The following is a 24,176-nucleotide window of genomic DNA, read 5'->3' as shown; positions in this document are numbered from 1 at the left end:
TTTAACTCAAAGTATTTATATTCAAACTGAGTGAATGGTTTATGGATTACAGCACTTTTTATATGTAATCTCCTTATCAAGGGACTGAAAATAATTGGCCAATTGACTGACAAGCCGTTCCATGGCCAGTTGTAAACAGTTCATGGATTATATTGTTGACAATTAAGCAAATAAAATGTCTGGAGTTGATTCCAAGTGTGCAATTTACATTTGGATAATTCTGTTGTGAACCACCGAGCATCAGATCCAAAGAGCTGTCAATGCAAGGCCATAATTAGACCGAGAACATAAAACAAAAAACTTAGAGAGACAGCCAAATCAAAAATTGGGTACATTCACAAAAAGAAGGAACACACTGGCGAGCTCAACAACATTAAAAGGCTTGGAAGGCCACAGAAGACAAATTTTGCTGGATGTTCACAGAATTTTTCCTTGGTGGGGGACAAAGTAAAAAAAACCTATACAACATGTAAGCAAGAATTTCTCTGTACTCTATACACGTGAAGATACCAATAAAGCATAATTTACCTTTTCTGTGTTTTGCAATGTCTAGATATGAATTTGTATTTCCTTTACACAATATGTGCATATTTTCCGTGTTGTAATTTTTCACTAATATTTTGAATAAATAGTTTGATGGTAACTGTATTTAAGTAGCAACATGAACAATATTTGCCAAGTCACTATTTTTATTTTATCAGAGCGTTTACAATTTTGCAAAATAAAATGTGCTTTTTTGGCTATACATTCTGTTGCCGATTTTTTTAAAGGCAAAGCATCAAAATGCAAGACCCCCTTGTTCTTACAGTGTTTTGGTTTTGACCTTCTACGACTTCATTTTACTCTAACAGGCCTGCAATCCAATAGAGTACCTTTGGCATGAGGTGGAACAGGAGGTTTGCACATCGAGAAATGGCTGAATTAACCACAGGAAGTCATTTTCTGACCCACTTAGTACTGAACAGGGTCTATAGCATGGGTGGGCAAAGTCAGTCCTGGAGGGCCGCAGCAGTTGCAGGTTTTTTGTTCCAACCCAGTTGCTTAATTAAAAACCAATCCTTGTCAATTATTTAATTTCATGGCATGCTAGTGCTTTAACTCTGCTATGTTAAGTCATTCTCATATCCTAGATTTTTTTTTCCTTTCCAAGGATATCATCCAAATGATTTGAAGTCTAAAACAGATGAGTTAGTCTCAGTGCTTCACTTTTTTCTCTTCACTTTCCTTCCAAGTATTTAATTAAACCAAATAGTGCATGATAAATACACACAGGTATAAATGGAAACAAGCTAAATGGAGAAAGCTGGTTTTGTTTGTCATTTGCATCTTATTGCTAATAAGGAGAAATTGAAAACCAAAACTACATCTGTTTAAGACTAAAATAAGCAATATGGGTCCAAAATCTTAACGAGCAAGACAGATAAATGAAGAAGAAGTGCTACTTGAGCAATAAGTGCTTTTTTATTAAGCAATTGGGTTGGAACAAAAACCTGCAGCCACAGCGGCCCTCCAGTACTGAATCTGCCCACCCCTGGTCTATAGGGTGCTGGTGCCTATCCCTGCTAGCACTGGGTGCAAGGCAGGAACAATTCACCAGACAGGGCGCCAGTCTATCACAGCGCAAACAGACACACACCCCACAAATTAGTGCCAGTTTAGTATTGCCAATGCACCTAATCTGCATGTTTTTGGACAATGGGAGGAAACCCATAAAGACACGGGAACCACATGCAAACTCCACATACGGAGGTCCCGGTGTGCCAACCCAGGTCTCCTTAATGCAAGGCACAAGCACTACCACTGTACCAGCGTGCCACTCCACAGGAAGAGCTGTATGGAATCAAGTCAGCAAGGACTTCAATTCCAAAGGCAATATTCTTACCAAAAAACTGTATAGGTATACCTAATAAAAAAGGCAGCTGAATGTAATATTCCCTATGACTGTGTTGAACAGTGATGCAGTGGTCTGCGCTGCTGTGTCACAACTACCCATTAGTCTGGATTCAAATCATGGTCAAGTCACTGCCTGTGTGGAGTTTACACATGCTCCCAATATCTGCATGGGTTATCCTCCCAAAGAGTGCATTTCATACTAATAGGTGGCTCAACACTGACCCAATGAGTCTGTATATATAATGTACCCAGCAATGGACTGCCACCAAAACTAGTTTTGGTCCCTGCACTCTGTCCAAAAATGTTGGAATAATAATAATAATTCTTTGCATTTATATACCGCTTTTCTCACTACTCAAAGCGCAGGTTAAGGGCCTTGCTCAAGGGCCCAACAGAGCAGAATTCCTTTTTTGGCATTTACGGGATTCGAACCGGCAACCTTCCGAATAGGTGCTTACATTCTAGAACTGCTTATAAATGTAAAGGTTTAAAAAAATTAATGAATAAATGTAATGTTCACTTTCTGCCAAGTCAGGCTTCATTCCCAAAATCTATGAATTTGAATAAAAATGTAAAATCTTTGTAAATTTAGTTGTTAAATATATTTTGTTTTTTTTTTTTTTTTTTTTTAAACATTTTTGTGTATTGCTGAAGAATATGAACAAAGCTTTTCTTCCCCTCCCCAACACAAAGGAATCGATGTTGGTATTAAAATATGTTAATGTGTCATAGGTAGTACAACAGCTAGACTTACTGGCTTACAACTGCACGTTTACTTAGCTTGAACCCCAGGTCTGTTTTCTACCATGTGGACCCCACATACATTTCCTGTTTATGCGGATTTTATTTATTTTTTTTTTTATAAGGCTAATTCACTTTCCCCACTCATGTCAAAAGAAAGGCTGCTCAGGCTTTTTGGAGACTCTAAATTGGCCTTGTGCAAATAAATAGACTTTAACATGATGTTGCCAGTAGAGTCTCCACTCAACACACACAGCCCTGAATTATATACAAATATTTTACAAAATAATTGAATGGAAAAAAATGTGTTATACAGCAGTTATCTCAATATATGACCACCAGGAAAATGTTTGCATATTTCTAGTTTGTCTTAGTATCCTTCTTTGTATTCTACTGTAGAATCTTAAGGAAATCTGGGTCATATTTTGGATACAAATGTTAGCTTTTGGGAAATATTCATTAATTTTTTGTCTACAAAGAAATTCTTGCTTGAAAGTCCTCAATATGCAAGAGAGAAATCACAATGAATGTAGCTAATCCTTCCATTATTGCCATCTTTTTAACAAAATCACATTTATTTTATTTTGCACAGCATCTCTCACAAAACAAGCAAGTATATAATATAAGCAATAAGATAAGTTCATTTTAAGAACTGAATGGCTTCATATATTTTCAGAATAAATCTTTGTACAGGAGAAGTGGAAAAGAGACTAAAGTCCCTTGCAGCAGTTTGGCAGGCCCTAACGAAAAATAAAAAAATAACCAAATATAGGATAGATATATATGCCTGTAAATACTGTACTGCATTCATATACATGTTGTTGCTAAATGATCTACAGTATAAAAAAAACATTCAAAATCTTCTTGATGTTCTGATCTATTTCAAAAACACTTTAATTAAAAAAAATGGGGGTGAGGAAAGCTGGAGTCAATCAAAGTTGCACTGTATTAAACCATGTGTTTTTTATAAAAAGGTTTGGAGTGTAAATGTTGCAATCTATTCTTCCACACTAAATAAAATATGCTGAACAGCACAAAGATTCTTTCAGATAAAGTAAGAAGCTGGTGAGAAATAATAAAAAAGGCCATGAATGAAAACCTAAGATTTAAAATGCTTGGAACAAGGATTCACATCTGCAAACACAGAATAGAGCAAGCCATTTTTCTTGCTATTGCTTAGCAACAAGCTATTAGTGTATTCATGCACAAAAATGTACTAACTACTGACACACTGTAAATTGAAAGATGCCTATGGCAAAATGTTCAACCTATAAGAACATCATAAAAAATAATCAGCTTTATGAAATAAAATACAGGATTATAGGATAATTTGGTCCAGTTTGTATGTGTGTGCTCATAAACTGCCTATTAAAATAACATATTGAAAAAGAAATGAGAAAAAATTTAAAGGCCTGAAAAGTACTAATATGATTCAGCCCTTGAAGCATTCTGATGGTTTCAGAAAACAAAAAATCCACAATATTACAAACATCTGAAATGGTGCACTAGCAATTGATAGAATAAAACAAAATGTTTCATTAACGGCCTGAACTGGCTTCCGAATTAGAAACTGACTGGAGTGAAAACCAGAATTTACTGTAGCCATTCAGGAGCCTAAACCCAGGGTTTCATGTCAGGATGAAATTGCATGTGCTCCATGACTGTGTACGTTTTTCTTTGTGTGTGATAAGAGGTCAATGGTGAAGTGTAGTTTTAAATAAATAATCAAGTCCCAGAGTGTGCAGGCTCCAAACAGATGAAGGTGTGCACATGACGGCGCTGCTCTGGGCTTGTCTGTGGTGCTTGGCTGATCATCCACTTGCGTGCAAAAGCAAGTGGATCAGTTAGGTGTCTCATTCACACCTCAAAGTGGGCATAGGGTCACACCTGCACCCAATCAGCCAGGATATTAGGGAGCCTGCAGGGGAAACGGGGTGGGGGTGTGAATGAAACACGGTAATAAGTAAATAAAGAAAAGGAAGTCATGGAGGTTAATGGAAAGGAGAAAAGTGCAGGAACAGGAATGAGGAATGTGAAGGGAAGTAGGCAGATGGGAAAGTAAGCTCCATGATTACAATTTGTAGCCAGACTGGCAACAAGGGCCCGAGCTGGATTAGGGGGCTGTTTGTGCCTAATGGTGGACATCTCCTCGTGCTGAGGAATCCGCGAACAGTAAGTCAAGGAGATGCTTAATACAGAATCTTTGCTCTTGATTTTAAACTCGTTTTTATTGGAAAATATTTATCGAACTTTTTAACCTCCACTGGCCACTTTGATTTTATGGATTACCGTATTTTTCGGACCATAAGACGCACCGGACCATAAGACGCACCAGTTTTTAGAGAAGGGAAATGAAGAAAAAAAAGATTCTGATGTCTTAAAACATTTTATGTGCATTAAAACCCAACATCACAGTCATAAACACATGTAATCAACCCTGTAAAGTGAACAGCAGCATTTAGAACCATTATTAACAAATACAGTCAGCAAAAGACAAAATTACTGTAAAACACAATAACGAGAGACTTCAGTAATAAAATAGAATAAAGTTGAACAGTTACGCTCTTTTAGGTTCTGCTTGTTTTATGAGAACCCCAAGAACTCCTCATCGCTAGAGTCAGAATCTAGGCGAGACACTCTTAACTCTTTTAGGGCTAATTTTTTTTTTGTTTCTTTTCTCCCAGGGCTGAATATTTTTCCAAAAACTAACATTTTTTAAAAAAGAACACAAAGCAATTGTTTAACATATCAAATCAACAAAAAATATTTACTTTTGACAAATGTTACTGTCTTGCATGTTGTATGAGCCTGAATTCTCTATGTGTTGTTTTGATGCCTATTTTTCAATTGTCTGTTGCTGCATTTTCTAACATATATTGTTAGTGTGTACTGTAGAGAGACAAGTCACCCATTTGCCATCGTGCCATGCCACTGCCACCAAGTTTTCTGCCTGCATGAAAACCGTATTGTCACCTCTTTTCATCTTCTGAAACTTTATGAACTTTATGTATGGCATTATAGCCTGGCTCACCCCATGGGATTTGCTTCTGTTTATTACAGAAGTGAATAAAACTTTGCAGCAGCACGTACCTAAGCCACCAGGGGACAAAACACGTTTGGACCAATGCTCCCTGAAGTTATATCACCAGTTCTGTCCCATCTCTATTTGTAATGCCACAGCGCGCTTCATCTCGTCTTTCGTTGTGGGTTTCCACTTTGAATAACGAGAATGCGATGCAAACGCAGCCCGCGATTCAAAAAAAATCTCTGCCTACCTGTTTGTCTCGTCTGACAGTAGCTGAAAAGCAGCATCAGGAGAGAGCAGCCTGAAGTACAGCAGCTGGTGATCTGTCGTGTCCAACAGCAAGCCATGCCGTCTTGTAAACTCCGGTAGCCATATCGGCTCTCAACGGATCAATGTATGTGTATTTATCCCACGCGAACCTTGCCATAGATGCATCGGCTGCGCGAAGGCACTCAACTGGCAGCAGATCCGCTCGCGCGGCATCGGCTGGTGTCTGATCAGCTGATGCCTGCTTCTAACTCTCTTGCTCGATCTCCTGATCACTGCCAATAAAGTCCGATTCTGAAAAATCAAGAGTCCGACTCCGCGGTAATGCGCAAAACAACGTCTGCCAAGTGTTTTCTTTTCTGCACTTGCTTCGCTGCCTTTTCACATGTCGGTGCCATCTTGCCTTTGTTTACATTTCGCAACTCACGCACACGCAATGTTTATTTGCCGAGTCAACGAGTCTAGCATTCCTCCAAGCACAGAGGGAATGCCTGCGACGTGACAGTGAGATTTGTCGCCATTAACATTAACGCCTTCAACCCCTCCTGTCGACAAAAGTCGACATCCGCCCTAAAAGAGTTAATGCAGCTGACCTTCTCTACACCGTCCTGCTTCAGCTGTTTGGCTCGCCTGTTCAGCTACACGCGAGCCTGCTCTCCTGCCTTCTCTCTCTCTCTCTCTCTCTCTCTCTCTCTCTCTCTCTCTCTCTCTCTTGGTCCCCCTTAACCGGCTCGCGCTTCTCTATATATGCGGGGAGGACATGGCAGCTGCAGCCCATCAGCCACAGGAACAATCATGGATGTGGGCAGTTTCCCACCTGTGCACTTAAGTGAGAAACGCAGACACCGCAGATCGCGGCTCGCAACTGCTACCATGCCCCCTCGCTAAGCTGACAGCTATACCCACAGCCTGGCTCGTGGCTCGTTACGCGAGCCAATGCTCGCATTTAGATCAGAAATTTTCGCTCATACTTTCCTCGTATTTTGAATTTCTCGTATACAGAGGTGATCGTATTTCGAGGTTCCACTGTATTACGGTTTCTATTTGTATGCATATTCTTGCGCTTTTACCTTCACTCAGTCATTTCACTTGTCATTTACCTCTATTCGTATTTCACTGGTGTGTGCGGTGGTGGCGCTTGACTCGCAACTCCTGTCCTGCCTCAGCTGGTTTCCCCCACTTCCGGGATTGGAACCAGCGTGAGGCGCACACGTGTTCTCACAGGAGGGAGGTCACATGTGCACCTCACGCTGGTTCCGATCCCGGAAGCGGGCGGACACCAGCTGAGGCGGATGGGAATCGATGAATGATGATGCATGCAGACTGCAGGATCAAGGAAGGGACCGTCACCGTACACTACACTGTACCAGTTAGAGTCCAGTCCCCTGACTCCAGTGAGCGGTGCGGGCGGGGGTGGGAATGGAGCATTGCAGCCAGCAGGAATGATCATGGAAGCAGGTACGGTACTACTACTACCACGTCTGTACCAGGGCAGCAGCAGCGCCTGACTCCAGTGAGCGGTGCGGGCAGGGGCGGGAATGGAGCATTGCAGCCAGCAGGAATGATCATGGAAGCAGGTACGGTACTACTACTACCACAGGGCAGCAGCAGCGCCTGACTCCAGTGAGCGGGGCGGGCGGCCGCGGCGGGAATGGAGCACAGAGCCGGGCAAGTTGAAAATTTTTTTTTTTACAGCACATGTTTAGGCTATATTCGGACCATAAGACGCAGGGACTTTTTCCCCCCAATTCTGGGGGGAAAAAAGTGCGTCTTATGGTCCGAAAAATACGGTATTTATTTATTGAATATTTATCATTCAAGAAGACTTATTGCACTGCACTTGTTTTTGAGTACTTTTCTTTGGATTTTTAACACTTTTGCACCAACCCCTTGCAGAATGTGTGCGTGTCCCCTTATTTGCCTGGCTATTCTCAGTACAGGACTATCAACAGTTACAGTTTTGAGAGGCTCCTAGAAGCACAAGGGTTAATGGAGCCAACCCAGACCACCAGTCCCAGCCCTCTTCTTCTTCTTCTTTCGGCTGCTCCTGTTAGGGGTTGCCACAGCAGATCATCTTCTTCCATATCTTTCTGTCCTCTGCATCTTGTTCTGTTACACCCATCACCTGCATGTCCTCTCTCACCACATCCATAAACATTCGCTTAGGCCTTCCTCTTCCCTGACAGCTCTTTCCTTTGCATCCTTTTCCCAATATACCCAGCATCTCTCCTCTACACATGTACAAACCAACGCAATCTCGCCTCTCTGATTTTGTCTCCCAACCGTCCAACTAATCCTGTCCATCCTCATCACACCCAATGCAAACCTTAGCTGACACTTTTTTTTTCTAAATCTCGTGTGCCACACAAGAAAGCTGTCAGACACTTTTTCAGCAGGAGGCACACAAGATGGCTGTGCTTAGTTATTTTAACCAGAGTATACTTTAGCTGAGGGAAGGCAGCCTGATCAGTGCGTCACACACAAAGTATAATGGAGAAAGCCCAAGTCTCTTTGTAGCTCCATGCTGCTGTGATATTCAGAGACTCCAAACGCTTGAAGGGGGCAGGTACCTGCAGCACTCAAAGCTTCAAGAGGAAACCCCCCTCCCTTTGATATCATATACTAATATACATGCACTTTGACCTATAAGAGGGAGCCTCCCCAACCCCCACCCAATCATGTAAAAGCAATAACAAATTGGCAGGAGGAATAAGATGCTGACTAAACAGAGTACTGCCAGTAATTTGGTTCTACATCAAGCACTGCTGGTGAGCAAATGGTGAATGGTGTAGTGTCTCTGCTGTGAAGCAGCACATCTATAAGCTTGCTAACTCAGTATTTTTTTTTTTGGCACCAGCCTTCATGAAGGTCAGTGGCCAGCAAACTTCAACCTATGCAATTAAAACCACTGAGACACACTGAGGGCTGAGCTCACTGGGTTTCCCGTAACCAATGGTGTTTACAGGAGGGCCTCTCTACAATGAGATTAAAGTGTTAAAAGCAGGAGACAGAGCAGGCTGCAGGAGTTAAAGAGTCGAACAGTAACAAAACAAACTGAAAAGAGCAACGGTGCAGAAGTCACAATTGCAAGACCGTGTTTTGGGGCCTAATGAAACACAGGAGCAACAGTCAGGGTGTTCTCTGTGGTTATAACTATGGAGAAGTGGCAGTCAGTGATGCAAATAGTTAAAGTTTGTTTCTTTTATTACTGTAACATTGCTTAAAAACACTATTTCTTTTGATTTAATCGAACCTTAAAGAACTTATTTTTTTTATTTTCACGTGGGTCGCTACAGTAGGAATGTAATAGTACTGTGTAGTGTGTGGACAAAATAATAAATGTGAAATAAACGGATTACATTATATGTAAAAGTAGTGTCCTACTAATTTTTTGCACCCTGTTCACTGCAAGCTTGCAATACCAATTAACACTCAGCTTTATGTGCTTTTTGCAGCATGTAATTTGCACACATAAGAAAAAAAGGCAAAATGTGCACTATTGCCAAGCCATAAACACACACAACGAGATACAAATTTTTCTATAACATATGCCGAATCTCGGCATATTGTGTTTGAATGAGTAAAAGTAATTACTAACTTGTAATTTCCTTTTGGTATACATTTATTCAAATCTATTTTATGATGGAGCAGATCTAACTTTATAGTCTGTTGTATTGCCATGATATTGATTTGTAGCAAATGAACCTGGAACAAATCACATTTGAATCATTATAACAGCATAACCAACTACTGTGACATCCCAAGCTAAAACGCCCGTGCACCATTCCCCCACTACCTACAGCTTTCCACAGTACATGAGTATAGCAGTTAACTACTCAAAATCCACAAGCATTTCTCACTCTCTCCCCAACACCCCCTCACCCCCAAGGAGATGGTATTGTAATGATGTTTTCAAATGACAATGTAAACTTTTTACAAGTTACACAGCTGTAATGCTCAATGCAATTTCTTATCTATGAAAATATTTCGTTTTGGAGCATGTGGAATTTTCTTTGTTCCTGGCACTGGGGCACTTAGACCCTACAGTATTCTAGGTATACCAATGTTAATGTATGCGGATGTGCAGCTGAAATTTAAAAGCTAGAGCCTTTTTAAGCAAACCAGGGGTTGATTTTTTTTTGTGATGCAATTTAAAAGACTGTAAACTTGTACCACTTGTTATTTTGCGGAAGTTGTCCTTATTATAGTGAATCATGGAAATTACTTAGTTGCAATAAACTTTAGCACTTTGTTCACAGAACAAAAATGGGATGTTTATTAATGTTCATTTTAGCTTCTGGATTCAATGTTGAGTATTTCATGTTGATGTTAAAGTATCTTTAAATACTTCTCTTTAGTGGTTGTGCAGTAGGACAATATGTTGATAGATCTCCATTTTATGTTATTTTTTATGTCATTATTCAGCTGACATTTTATTATCACTGCCGCTGGCAGCCTAATACATTGTGAAACTCAGTGTCTCAAGCTACTTCACATGAGGTTTATTGGAGGCTGTCTCCTTCCTTGGGGCCCTTGCTCAAACCCACTGTTGCTGATCCGATCTTCCACTGCTCTTTACCCACAGCTGCAGAAACTTTTTTTCTGCCTTGTCTCCCTTCCTACAAATTAATGCCACCAGCTCTACCTCACAACGCTCACTTTTGGTCAGAGATAACACCAAATTTCATCACTCCCCCCAACTCTGTGAGCTGATCCAAACCAGGATTTTTCCCCAAGATCACCAGTGGCCATGTACACAGGCAGCCAGTGGATTTCAGCAGCAGAGCAGGTTTCGTATGTTCTGCTATTTTACTTCATCTCTTGCTAACACACATTCATACAGTTTCTCAGGATGTCTCCAACCTATCTGATGGCATCTCTGACCCAGGTCTGCAGGGCCCAACCAGAACTTTCTTTGACAAATATATCAATGTAGGATGGAAAGCAAGTAATAATCAGTATTTCTAGTTCTATTACTCCTTTGAAAACCCAAGAAGCATAATTTACGTGCATGTGTACACCTGCACGTGTACAACTAAATAAGTAACAAAAAAATACGTAGCACTACATGTGCAACTCACTTTGGAAAAGAAATTGTGGACAATTATTTTCAAAATAATGGACAGTAAAAAATTAAATAGGTCACTGGTATTACATTGAAAATGTACTAGTCATCATACTATTTTGTCTGCCATAAAGAACTATCCACAAGAATCTAAGGATAACAACATTACAATAAATAAATAAACATTACAACATACATAAAACTCTAGTTCTGGTCATTTCACTTATAGCAAGTCCATAAGTAAGCACCCAGAGAGGGCAACAGCTACTAATGGATCCAATCCTCATGCCCAAACTTTCCCTAGCACAGCACTACAAGGCACAATGTGACAGATAATGTTTCATTGAGCCTTAAAGCTGAGCATTATGAAAGGCTGATATGTCACAATCTCTCTCTTTAAAAGGTATTTGTAAAAAGTAAGTTTAGATAAATTTAACAAAAAATTAGTACATACCTGTTGTGCTTCAAAACTAGTTTCACCTTGCCATAGCTGACAGTGCAAAGCTGCAAAATAAAAGAAAAAAAAAAAATTAACCCTCATATCCATTACAAATGTCAGCAACACTGACATGCTTCTTCTCATCACTTTTAAGAAACATATGTAGAACTAGTCATGTTACTGTTGAAAAGAGGTAACAGACTATTCTATAGGCCGGGCAAGAAAAGATTCAGACACACAAGGATACAGAGGAAGGGTGCTTAAAGTACATAAAGGGCAAGAGCTATTAATTACCTCATGCCAGGTGCTCTGTCTCTTGAGAGCATTCTCATAAAGCCAGCTACTCAGACTCTCATTTTGAGGCACTTTACTCGTTTCCCTGTCCACTTTTTGTATACAACTAATCATAGTCATGCCCCTATTACCTGCTATGAAGCATCATGCATATTCTTACAAATACAGGGTAAGTCAAAATGAAGTACCACATTTCTCAAGGTAGAAGCAACCGAGTGGATTGGGGTGAGGGGTCCCTTGATAGGCGATCCCTTGTAGTTTTCAGTCGGCAACATGCCTTTGTCCGGTGTACACCGTGCTTTCACTGTCACAGCATTCTTCAGAAACAACAAATCTATCATCACTACACAACTCGCCTTCCAAACGCACTTCAGCATTCCTCCTAACGGTGATGTCCCAAATAGGAAAACAATTCTTCAGTGGGTGGCTAAATTTAGACACACAGGTACAACATTGAACAGAAAATCACCAGGCCATCCTCAGACTGTACGGAATGCCTGAAAACATCCAAGCTGTAAGGGCATCAATTTTGCAATCTCTTAGACATTCAAGGCGCAAACATGCTTCTGCTTTAGGCATTTCCACCACGTCTTTGAGAAGAATTTTGCATGAGGACCTTAACTCTTTTCAGGCTATTTTTTTTTGTTTCTTTTCTCCCAGGGCTGAATATTTTTCCAAAAACTAACTTTTTAAAAAAAAAAAAAAAAAAAAAAAAAAACACAAAGCAATGGTTTAACATATTAAATCAACAAAAAATATTTACTTTTGACAACTGTTACTGTCTTGCATGTTATATGAGCTTGCATACTATATAATTTCACATTCTAAGATTTCACATACATATCACATACATGTTACACAGCAAAGTCCTCCAAAGTATTTTATCGCTCAAAGCAGCCAATTGCATGCATTGCCACATTGCACTGCTTACAATATGTGTTGCACTGGTGCTTCCTTTTCAATTATCTGCACTTTTTCACACATATATTGTTAGTGTGTACTGCAGAGAGACAAGTCACCCGTTTGACATCGTGCCATGCCACTGCTAACAAGTTTTCCGCCCGCATGAAAACTGGATTGTCACCTCTTTTCATCTTCAGCCTGCCTGGCTTCAGCTGTGAAGGCATGTGTCTCCTGTTCACCCTCACTGTGCCACAAGCTCCAATTCCCCTGCTCTGTATCTCCATGAACAATTATGGTGATGTATAAAAATTGTCCATGTACACAACATGACCCAAATGTTCATAGCCCTGAAGCAGCTCCAGCACAACCTGACTTGTCAAGGGACAGTTCTCTCTCTGAATGAAATTCTTTCCTGTATATGTAATTACTTTCAGGCAGAAACCAGTGTTTGCTTCTGCCAGTACAAAATCCTTTATGCCATACTTTGTGGGCTTGTCTGGCATATATTGGCAGAGAAAAAGGCGTCCCTTGTCTTTTATCATAGATTCATGAACAGACAAATCACAGGCAGGCTGATAAAATTGTTTATATGTTGGTTCCACAATGTCAAGCAGGGGCTGAACTTTATACATGGGGTTATAGCCTGGCTCACCCCTTGCGATTTGCTTCTGGTTATCACAGAAGTGAATAAAACTTTGCAGCAGTACTTATCTATCACGCAGCATAACCTGTCCAAAGCCACCAGGGGACAAAGCACATTTGGACCAATGCTCCCTGAAGTTATATCACCAGTCTAGTCCCATCTCTATTTGTAATGCCACAAAGCCCTTCCATCTCGTCTTTTGTTGTGGGTTTCCACTTTGAAAAACGAGAATGCGGTGCAAGCTCAACACGCGATTCAAAAAATTGCTCTACATACCTGTTTGTCTCATTTGACAGTAGCTGAAAAGCAGCATCAGGAGAGAGCAGCCTGAGGTAGTCCAGTGGCTGGTAATCTGTCATGTCCAACAGCAAGCCATGCTGTCTTGTGAAGTCCGGTAGCCAGTTTGGCTCCCACGGATCAATGTCTGGGTATTCCTCACCACAAGAACCTTGCCGTAAGTGCATCGGCTGCGCGAATGCGCTCAGCTGGCTGCTGATCAGCTGTGGCGGCATCGGCTGGTGTCCGATCAACTGATGCCAGTTCCTCACTCTCTTGCTCGATCTATTGATCACTGTGAACAAAATCAGATTCTGAAAAATCAGAGTCCGACTCCGTGATAATGCGCAAAACATCGTCTGCCGAGTATTTTCTTTTCTGCAATCGCTTCGCTCCCTCGTGAGATGTCGATACCATCTTGCCATTGTTTACATTTGTTTACATTTTGTAACCCACGCACACACAAGGATTTGACGGCGAGTCAATGAGTCTAACATTCCTCCAAGCAGAGAGGGAATGCCTGTGATGTAACAGTGCGTTTTGTCGCCATTAACAGATGATTGTCGCCCTCTACCTGTGGATGTGGACAAAAGTAGACATCCGCCCTAAAAGAGTTAATTTCCATCCATATAAAATGATGGTAATGCAGGAACTCACTGCGAGAGACTGGGAGAGCTGTAGAGAGTTGTGTGCGAACATTCTGCAAACCGTTCATCGAGATGCCATAGTCATGTGCAGTGATGAGGCACAGTTCCATTTGAATGGTTGCGCAAATAAGCAAAATATTCACGAATGGGCTGAAACCAATTCTCATGAACTTCATTAGAGACCCCTGCACAGTGGGGGTGTTATAGTTTGGTGCGCTGAATTTGGCATTGTAGGCCATTACTTTTGTGAGGAAGGGGAAACAACAGTCACCACCTGTTCAGAATATTACATTGAAAACGTTTTGTGGCTCCAACTGGAAGAAACGGATGTGGTGGATGCCTGGTTTCAACAGGATGGAGCAACAGCTCATACGGCGTGGAGATCCATGCAAGTTTTGTGGGAGATGTTTCCAGGGAAGGTGATCTCCCTACGCAACGATGTTGAATGGCCTTCACATTTGCCTTGTGGGGCTATCTCAAGTCGAAGGTATACACATTCCCACCTCAAAATATTGAAGCCCTCAAGGACACCATTTGCCACGAAATCACAGCTATTCCCCTTGAAATGGCTGAACGAGTGATGCAAGCATTCAGAAATCGTCTCGAAGAGTGTATCGCTAATGCTGGCCACCACCTTGAAGACATCATTTTTAAAACACAGTGAAAAAAATCTGTTTTGTATACCTTTCTTGTGTCATAATGAAATATATTTTATCTTGTAGCATTTTTGTAGAATAAAACGTTTGAAATGTGGTACTTCTTTTTGGCTCACCCTGTACTTCCCCTCTTTGAAGTCAACTCTCAGTATGCCTCCTACACCGGTTTGTGTGCCTCAAAGTGTCTTACCTAGCACTCCTCTGTTGATGGTTTCACCAAAGCAAATCTGACCAAACAGTCTAAATACAAACTGACCACTCAGACTATTTAGAGGGCCAAGACAGACACACATACAGTACGGTTTTATTATACCATATTATTGATAATTCTTGCTGCTGGATAAAAACAGAAATTAGGCTTAGGGTTAGTAGTTAAGATTACAAAGAGACTGCCCTTAAAATAAGTAATCTAGTCCATGAAACAGAGTACTAATTCAAAAATGAAATTTAAATATGTTCTATGAACAGCTATATCAATTGAAAATGTTAACCCTGCAAACAAATTCATTTACGAGTATGACTTCAAAGTGCAACATAACTTACCTTAATGAATTGTATGATGCCATCAGGCACAGATGTTTTACTTAGTTTCTGCAAGTACTCAATGATGTCAGAAGTTTGAAGACCCACACTCACAGCAGCATACAAAGAATAAGCAGTGAGTTTGTATTCATGGATATGAGTGGGACGACAAACCGGTTCTGCTATTGCAACCAAGAAGTCTTGTGCATATTTATAAACAGGTGAAAATGCTTCCAGAAAAATATGGCCATCAGGAGCCTAAAAGAAAAAATAAACATTTTATTTTACAAAGCATAGGAAGTGTTCCCAATTTATTTGATTAGCACCACTGCTGAAATTTGTAAAGTGTTTAAAAGCTAGTATAAATAAATAAAACAGTATAGAAAGCCAAGGACTTTTGCAAAGATGAAATCCAGAGTTATCCCTTTGCATACACCCAAGCACGTTGGTTCCAGGAAACACAGAGACTACGGCACCCAACAAATAATGCTGTATGTAGCTGCATAGAGAGATTTCAAGATGCAGACTTAACTCATTACAAGTTTAATTAATTGGTGTTGATTCAAAGACACAAAAATGGAAAATAATTCATTCATTTATTCATTTTCTAAACAAACTTTTTACATTTTGGGTCAGGGTAACACTAGCCATCAGCAGCAATGCAATAACAAACCCTGCACAGGATTCTAGCCCATCAAACTACAAGAATGCATGTGCATGCAAAAACATTCAATCAACCCAAACAAATTTAGAGGCTTCTATACAGAAAAATATGTCAAATCTACTGAAAATGAACTTTTGACACTGAATTATCATAAAAAGAATACCCACACCTAAAGCAGCTAGTTAAAGTAAATAGGGTAAAACATTTAAAAAAGGTACACATGAAACTAAATTATACTTTAAATGTGAACATTTTGTTAAGCTTTATTTTTGCACAACAGCTTGGTTAAATGTTGGTGTAATGCAAAGCCTTGCCACTTTGTTTCAGGACATATGATGCAAGACCATAAACCACAGACCTTTTTTTTCCCTACATGTCATAGAAATCATGAATACACTACCTGGTCTGCTGCAGATGCTATTCTGAAGCAATATGTAACAGAGAAAGTTAGTTACTTCTAAGTTTCAGACTATTACATATCCACTATAAGCAGTTATCTGGTTTCTCATGGCTTCAAAGTCCTTGTGTCTCTGCTAATTCGATGGCCATAATGTTTCTTTGTATTCGAAAGCTACCACCAATGACAGAGTTTCTATTTTACATTTTAACATGTGGCCTATCCAAGTTCATAATATTCTTATCAAATTTATCTACACAGCAGACAACCTTATAAATTATGAATAGTCCATAGATTTACAGACCACTTTATTAGAAACACATAACTGCTCTAGATAGTACCCACTTTGGCTTCCAGAACAGCCTGAGTCCTCAATTGATGTAGTTAAAGTGGAGGACTTTGCCCCATTCTTACTTGATGGCATCAGACAGTTCCTGCCAATTTTTTGACCTCACACTGCACTTCATCCCAAAAGGATTGAGATCTGCCAACTGTGCTGGCCACTGGACTAAACTGAAGTCACTTTTATGCTTTGTTAACATGCTGCATTATCCTACAGGACATTCTGTTTAAAAAAGGATTGACTGGGGCTGTAAAAGATTCACATGGATGCTGACAGATGAAGAGAAGAAGCGGGCCGCTAAGGTGGAGAAAAGAAGAGCTGCTCAGGAAGCAGCAAGCGCATCAACCTCTCAGCAAACAAATCCTAAACTTAAAGAGGAAGTGTATTCACTGCACGTTATCGTGCAGTCCACCTTTACTGGTTAATGCATAAATATAAGGCACAATATTAGCAAAGACACAATCTTCACAAGCAAATTATACTTTATTTGCTAATATAGTAAAATTTAAGGTAGATACCCACCACCCAGATTGGTCGTGAAGAATGATCAGTTTTCAAAAACATCTGCTGCCGGAAATCCTTGGCACCATATTCATCGACTTTCGTCCCCGACTCATCTACTTGCTTCCCTGCTGCTGCAGGTATAGCTTGTGTTTCATTGCCCAAAGTATCATCCTCGTCATCGTCATCATCAGCCTGAGCACGCTTCCTGAATTTTCTTTTCTCTTTAATAGTAAATTAAAATGATTAGTTACAAAACTTTTTGGATCATTCAGCCCTGTAAGTGCAACCATATATAGCAATAACAACAGATATGAAACTTGAAGTACAATAAAAAGTCCAATAATAAAATATTATTTTATTGGAAGACCTACACTAAAAGGCCAAAAGTTTAGAACACTATTTTTCCAGAAGTATGTGGTAAATTGCCACTTACGAACGGGGCCGCAGCTGCGACGCATGCGCCGCAGTAACTACTGCTCCGTCATCTTCAGCCTGGGGACGCTGCAACCGGTGGCTGAACAAAGGCTGGAGGGGGGCGATTTTGCTGCTCACGCAGTGTAGTGTCCCTCGGGCAGCAAGTGATGACCCGTGGTCCATAGTCACCGAGGCCACCTCTATCGCTCGTGTGCAGGACGAAGGTTTGATGGGGCGGTTCGCTGCCCGCCCACCATGCTGCCGCAGCTACTGCTCCTGACTGGACGCAGGCTGGATGGAGCGGAGGGGGGCGTTTCACTGCCCGCCCACCACACATGGCTGCTCCGTTCATTCTCAGTGTTGCGGCTGGTGATGCTGCAAGCAGTGACCCGGTTGTGGCTGAACGGAGCGGCAGGGGGTAGCAATGTAGTGTGCGTCGGGTGGCTGCCTGATGAATGGGGGTGGTGTTGAGCGATTCACTACCCGCCTTTGGGCGCACTGTGTTCGTTCTCGGTGGGCGGACGTTGCAGGCAGCATACTGTAGTGGAAGTGACTGTGTGGTGGGCGGGTGGTGAAACGCCCCTCGCCGCCCCATTCATTCTCAATAGCAAGCCTGCTTCTACTGTTATGCACATAGCAGGAAGTTGTCTCTTGTCAGTACATCAGACGTGTTGATGCCTGGTGCCTTCCTGCTGGGATAGCGTGTACAGTGCTGTGCAGAAGAGCTCATCTAAACCTTTTGTCTTCACCCTTCAAGAATGTCTCTGAAACACAAATCTGATGCAAGTGCTAGTGATACAGTAAAGAAGAGAAAAACCATCAACATTGAAAATAAAGTAGAAATAATAAAAAGGTCAGAGAGGTGAAACTCCATCATGCAGAGCACTTGGTTACAGTCAGTCAACAACAGCATTTATTAAAGTAATGTACATACAAATTCAACTTAAGAACATACCTACAGTCCCCATCTCATACGTAACCCGGGGACTGCCTTATATATATGAGAGAGAGAGAGATCTATCTATAGATAGAGAGACAGATAGATAAATAGAGAGATAGATAGATAAATAGAGAGATAGAGAGCAAGCATGGCCAGACTGTTACCTCCCCAGGGATGCTAGAAGGCAACCCCCCCTGGGTTGCAGTGGTGCCTTGGACTCCCACAGTGCATCATGGGAGTTGAGAGTTTGGTGCAGCCCTGTTGGGAGTCTCCCCCTGACGGTGTCATTCCGATGGAGGAGGGGGGAGTGGATGGCTGGGAAGCCCTCCACGAAGCAGGTAAGAGGGGGGAGGGTGTGTGCCGGAGTCATGGGGAGACAGGGATGGCGAACCTCCTCCCTGTTCTCCAAGGACACCCGAAGGGGCCTGATCTGGAAGCACACGGCACTAATGGCTCTTGGCTGGTGGATGTGAACGAGGTAAGCCTGAGTCCGCCGCTGGCTGAATATATTAATCTTCTGTTGGCTGTATGTGAGCTGGAGAATACCCTCCAGCCCGTACGGTCTTTCTTGCAGGTACTGGCTCTGGTGAGGCAGAGAATCGAGTGGCTGGACAGGATAGTTGAGGCACCTCTGAGTGAAAACCAAAAGTGTCAGAGGAGGTGCGACGCTGGACTCTCCGGCCTACATGATGCAGTGGTACAGGTGAGTGTTTTCTGTACCAAACATAAACAAGGAGATCTAAGCGAATTCCATCCTGATGTAACACCTGAGGGAATTCGAGGATGCTAGAGCTTCAACAGAAGATGCAGGTGTGATGATCGATCGCGCGGTTGCGGCAGATTCAAGCTGGTGCCTCACACACACCTATGCTGTAAGTGCCAGTAGCCAGAGCGCCCCGCCCCAAATGCCAGCAGCAATCTCACTCAAGTCCAAAGGGGTTCAAACAGCGCGGGGTCTCTTCTGTTCCCATAGAGAGACCCAGACTGTTGTTCCACCCAAGAGCAAGAGGAGGACCCAGAAAATAGTCCTATATGCTGCTGAAGCTCCCTTATTTATTTGTACTTCCACTCCAGGCCCAATTCGTTTAAACTTTTATGCTATTTTTCCCCCTAATTAAAATAATTCTGAGATTACAAAAAAAAAAACCTGGAATTTTTACAAGTAATTTAAACATCGAAAATATTGTTGTATATACAAACTTACACATACATGCACACTACTAAATTCACATTGGATATACTGTACTGCGAATTCACCCATTTCTTTACTATTTGTCTGCTTTCAGTGGTTTAAATGGAACAAAGGCTTTATTCACTGTACAGCAAAAAGTAACTTGATTGTAATTTGTACAGATACTTATTTTGAATATGGCCCATACACATTCATCTAACAGACAAAACTGAATAGACCAGACAAGGTTGCTACACTAATTAGTGTCTTCAGTGAAGGCGCTCATCACCTCACGATTGCAAGGGAAATAAATAAAAATGTCAAGACTCTAGCTGTTGCTTTGACCTCAGCTATCACTACCTTTCCCAAGACCATGTGGACATCTGGCAGGATCCAGGATTAATGGGTGCAAATGGCAACAGGTATAGGTTAGTTGTCTATATTACCCTGCTGGAAAGACCGTTATCTGAGGTGCTTCATCTCCATCCGAAAGCACTAAATCACTAGATACTGTTCTAATGCAAGCTGCATATGTCTGCACAGGTCTACAACAAGCGAAAGCAAGCTAAATACAATATGAAAGTTTCAACAGTTTCTTGTTATTCACACTTACCTAGAAAATCAGATTTGTCTCATATGAGTTTGGGAAAAAAACTGTCACTTTTAGCTACAGCTTGAATGTACAAAATCCGTTTGAACAGTATTTGATCATTATTTAATCTGCCATCTGGTACAAAAAAAATCCTCCATTTTACATAAAAATACGAGTTTTGCGCAAAACAGAAGGAAACAACAAAACTGACTTTAAAAAAAAAAATCAGTTACAGAGTCGTAACTTGCAAAACACCACAGGTTGAAAGATACCAGTGATCTCAACATCACCACGGCCTCATTGTGATTTTACCAACATACATTTCAGAAGTTAGTTCTAGCAACCTACAGTAAAAAATACTGGAAGCAAAACTAAAACTTGGCTTAGCATTTAAAAGCGGCGTTCTATTGTGTTATGTCGAAACAGTTCTTGTTCCCTCCACACAGGATGCTTTTCAGTTGCCCACATACCACACTTTCTGGTAGCTATATTTTCTATAATTTTATTTAATTACTAAACTACTTTTCCCGAAACTCCAAAACGAGTCGATACAAAGTAAATACAAAAACACAAGCCAACCTTGCCGAAGTCAGAGCCAAAACATGTCACCCGATGCCAACTGCAATGAATTCCTGTCGACTAGATCCTCTGAAATCACCAAATTTCAACTCAACAGAGCATCTGTGAAATGTAAAGAGCCGATCGACTGAAAGAGGAGGTTGAACAGCTACATATGAGAAGGGATTAATCTCCATTTATCTGCGCAAAATGTGGCTCACAATCATACTGCAGTGGTGGCTTAAAGTGTGCGACAGCTCTTTGAGTGCATTACTCGGACAAAAACAGGCACTTCTCGGGGTTGTTTCTCTTGTTATAAATTTCAGTGAGTCAGTGGGGGCCGGGGTCGTGATTTAAAACCTCTTGCGTGACAACCCTCCATGCATGCTCATTCTAGAAATACTGCAGATATTTTTATTTACTTGTACAGTTCTGGCTATACATGACTTTCGTTTTTCTGAGACTTTAACTCAGCTTACTTCCATTTCTCAGATGACGTCCTTACATGATGCACACAATAAATTTCCCAACACTACGCGAAATAAACCATTTGATAACTGAGCTTAGCAATTTTCAAAAACAAAACAAAAACACTTTCTTACCCTTGTCGCCTTTATCCTTTTTGCCCATGCCGGTACCACCTAATGTGCAAAATCGTTCTAAGCCAACTGCGCATTACCGCTTGAAGTTACCAATAACTAGAAAAGAGAAAGAATTACTTCCGGTTTCAACTGCGCCTCAATGTATCAAAATAAAAGTCCCTTTATCCTTTCTAGCTCACTGTATCAACGTAAAAGTTTAACTCTTTAACAACTGACTTTTAAAAAATTAGATATGTTTCCATCGTTGGAGAATCCAAAAATAAATAACAAATAATAAAAGCGTGATAGATATTGTTGTCTAGTTAAATGAAAATTACTTTACTACTTTGCTATACAGTATCCCAAATAAAGTTAACTTACTTCTCATTGCATCCAAGTATAAACTTTATTGTGAAACTGCTATATACAGTACTGTACAAATCAATAAAGCTCATTTTTAGCTGTATGCATTTGTGAGCTATAGCCAATGACATAAAAGCAATCGGCAAGTGTGAAAAAAGAGCTGAGTTCTTCATTGTGAACATAGTGGGAAAAGATGGACATTGGTTAAGGATAACTGCTAGGATTTTTTTTTACTAAGAGCATTTTGCATAAATGGAGTAAATAATCACATAGTGTAGTGAGGACTTACTTCTTTTGGGCCTTCAAATATTGCTTGGATAATGTTTTGGAAATATTTAATGAATAGATAAATTATAAATGATATTAGGCTTCATTACCTGTTTTTTGTGAAACATTTGTTATGACCTTAGACTGTAAAGAAATCTAAACAATATCTAACATGAAACAACAAGAAAACTACTGAAAAGTTTTCTGCCCAGGTAGTGGTCCTGCCTTAAACCCAATAATTTCTGAGATAGGCTCTAACTGCGCTGCATCCTGGCCCTAGGTAAGGGGGTGAAGAAAAAAAAATAAAGATGTCAGAGCAGTTCTTCAGAGCAATGTAATAGGGGAACAATTTTTTGTTCCCAAAAGACCCATGCATATGAAGTTCCAAAAAGAATCTTTCTTTGGATCCATACAATAAATAGCCATAAATTGATGGCTACAGATTTGTGAAATACCAATATGGCAACAGATTTGTGAAATACCAATAAATCATTATTTGAAAATGGCTCTTGCTTACAATACAACAGACTAAGGCTAAGTTTTCTTTATTAATTAGTGTCCTACTATGTACTTTATCATACATTAAAGATTTCCACTTTTGTGCATATAAGACAGTTAAGCACAAAGAACCAGTTTTTAAATATACTTTCTTAATCCCCAAGGGGAAATTGTATTCATGTGCAGATAACCCTTCCAAGAATGAAATGGTGCTTTGTCAAGCAATGGTACGCACAACCCAATAAAGAATCAAGCAAAAGCCTTTAAAGAACCATTATTTTTAAGAATGTATGGTAGCTTCAGTGTTAAGAACTGTTAAAAACAATCAAGGTAAAGATATCCTCTGATACATAGTGGATGGTCTACACAAAAGGCCCAAGTAAAGCCTCAAGCAGTGTAAACAGTTGAATTAAAACTGGCCAAAGTGCATTACATTCTGAATGGGACAGGTGTTGAAACTGTTAACAAATATAAAACATAATATCCACCTAGGTGTGATTCCTACGTAAACTAAACAGATGATAACTAAGAAATTGGAACTATTGATCTTATTATTGCAGATGTTCATTTATGGTGCATTAGGGTGTGCTCTTCATGGCATAAAATACTTTTTATATAGGAGCATAGAATACGGACAACAGAAAACTGGGTAAAGCCTCAATGTATGGTTCCCTTTTTTTCACACTTTCAACTTAGAATGAAAACTCTACAGCTCAACTGTTTCAGATGCTTGTGTGGGGGTCAGTAAAAGAGGACAAGGTGTGATTAATTATAATTTACATGGAAGGACTAAAAAGCTGCCAGTTACCTATTGATATAAGGATATTGTTAAATCTCAGCCAGGGTTCCTCCCCTGGCTGGAATTCAAATTCACATTCTGTGTCCTTTTTGTTTTTTGTTGAGTCATTTATTTACAGTATGTTAATGTTACTTTGCTAATTATCTCCTGTTTTTTATTTGCCTGTGTTATATTCCATGTGTTTTATGCGTGGTCCCCCAAGCGATGGAGTCATCTGCCAATCATCACCTGGAACTGCTGTCATCCCTATAAATTCATAGGGTCTCCCACATTTCCCGGTGGTTCATTGTGAATATATTCTGGAGTCAGTGAGTTTGTATGTCTTTCGCTGTGCTTTGTACTTTTTGTAAAATTCTGTATTTTTTCAACCTTCTACTCTGTGTTTTGACTTTGCTATTGAAATCTACTTTGTGACTTGTTAGCTCTGAATTGCCACTGTGTTATAGGCAATTCCATTTTTCCTTTTGTGTTTCACAAAGCTTTCTTTTGTTCGTCCATGGTGTTTATAGAAATAAATATTTTTATTTTGTAAAGAGTCTACATAGCCCTTTTTGTATGTAGCTGGGTTTTTGATGGTATTTCCCCCTCCATTGAACATATCTGTAAGTGCTTTTGGAACTTACATGTTTTGTTCATGACAGATGTTTGTTATTATTTCTAAATAATTGCAGTGACATATTTTACTAGTAACTGTCTTTAATATTTACATTTATT

General features: G+C 40.4%; 1 protein-coding gene across 1 annotated transcript in view; it reads right to left on the bottom strand.

Moving 5' to 3' along the window:
- ercc3 (excision repair cross-complementation group 3) overlaps positions 1-21,665 on the bottom strand; it is a 77,133-nt gene extending 55,468 nt beyond the window's left edge. The window contains 4 exon segments of the mRNA XM_051931251.1: positions 11,446-11,495; positions 15,393-15,629; positions 17,298-17,500; positions 21,557-21,665. Coding sequence (XP_051787211.1) covers positions 11,446-11,495; positions 15,393-15,629; positions 17,298-17,500; positions 21,557-21,584 — 518 coding nt within the window. The 5' untranslated portion in view covers positions 21,585-21,665.
- Positions 21,666-24,176: the final 2,511 nt, after the last annotated feature.

Source organism: Erpetoichthys calabaricus, chromosome 8 (genome assembly GCF_900747795.2).
Source record: "Erpetoichthys calabaricus chromosome 8, fErpCal1.3, whole genome shotgun sequence".
Lineage (NCBI taxonomy): Eukaryota > Metazoa > Chordata > Cladistia > Polypteriformes > Polypteridae > Erpetoichthys > Erpetoichthys calabaricus.
This window is presented reverse-complemented; position numbering and strand designations above follow the sequence as displayed.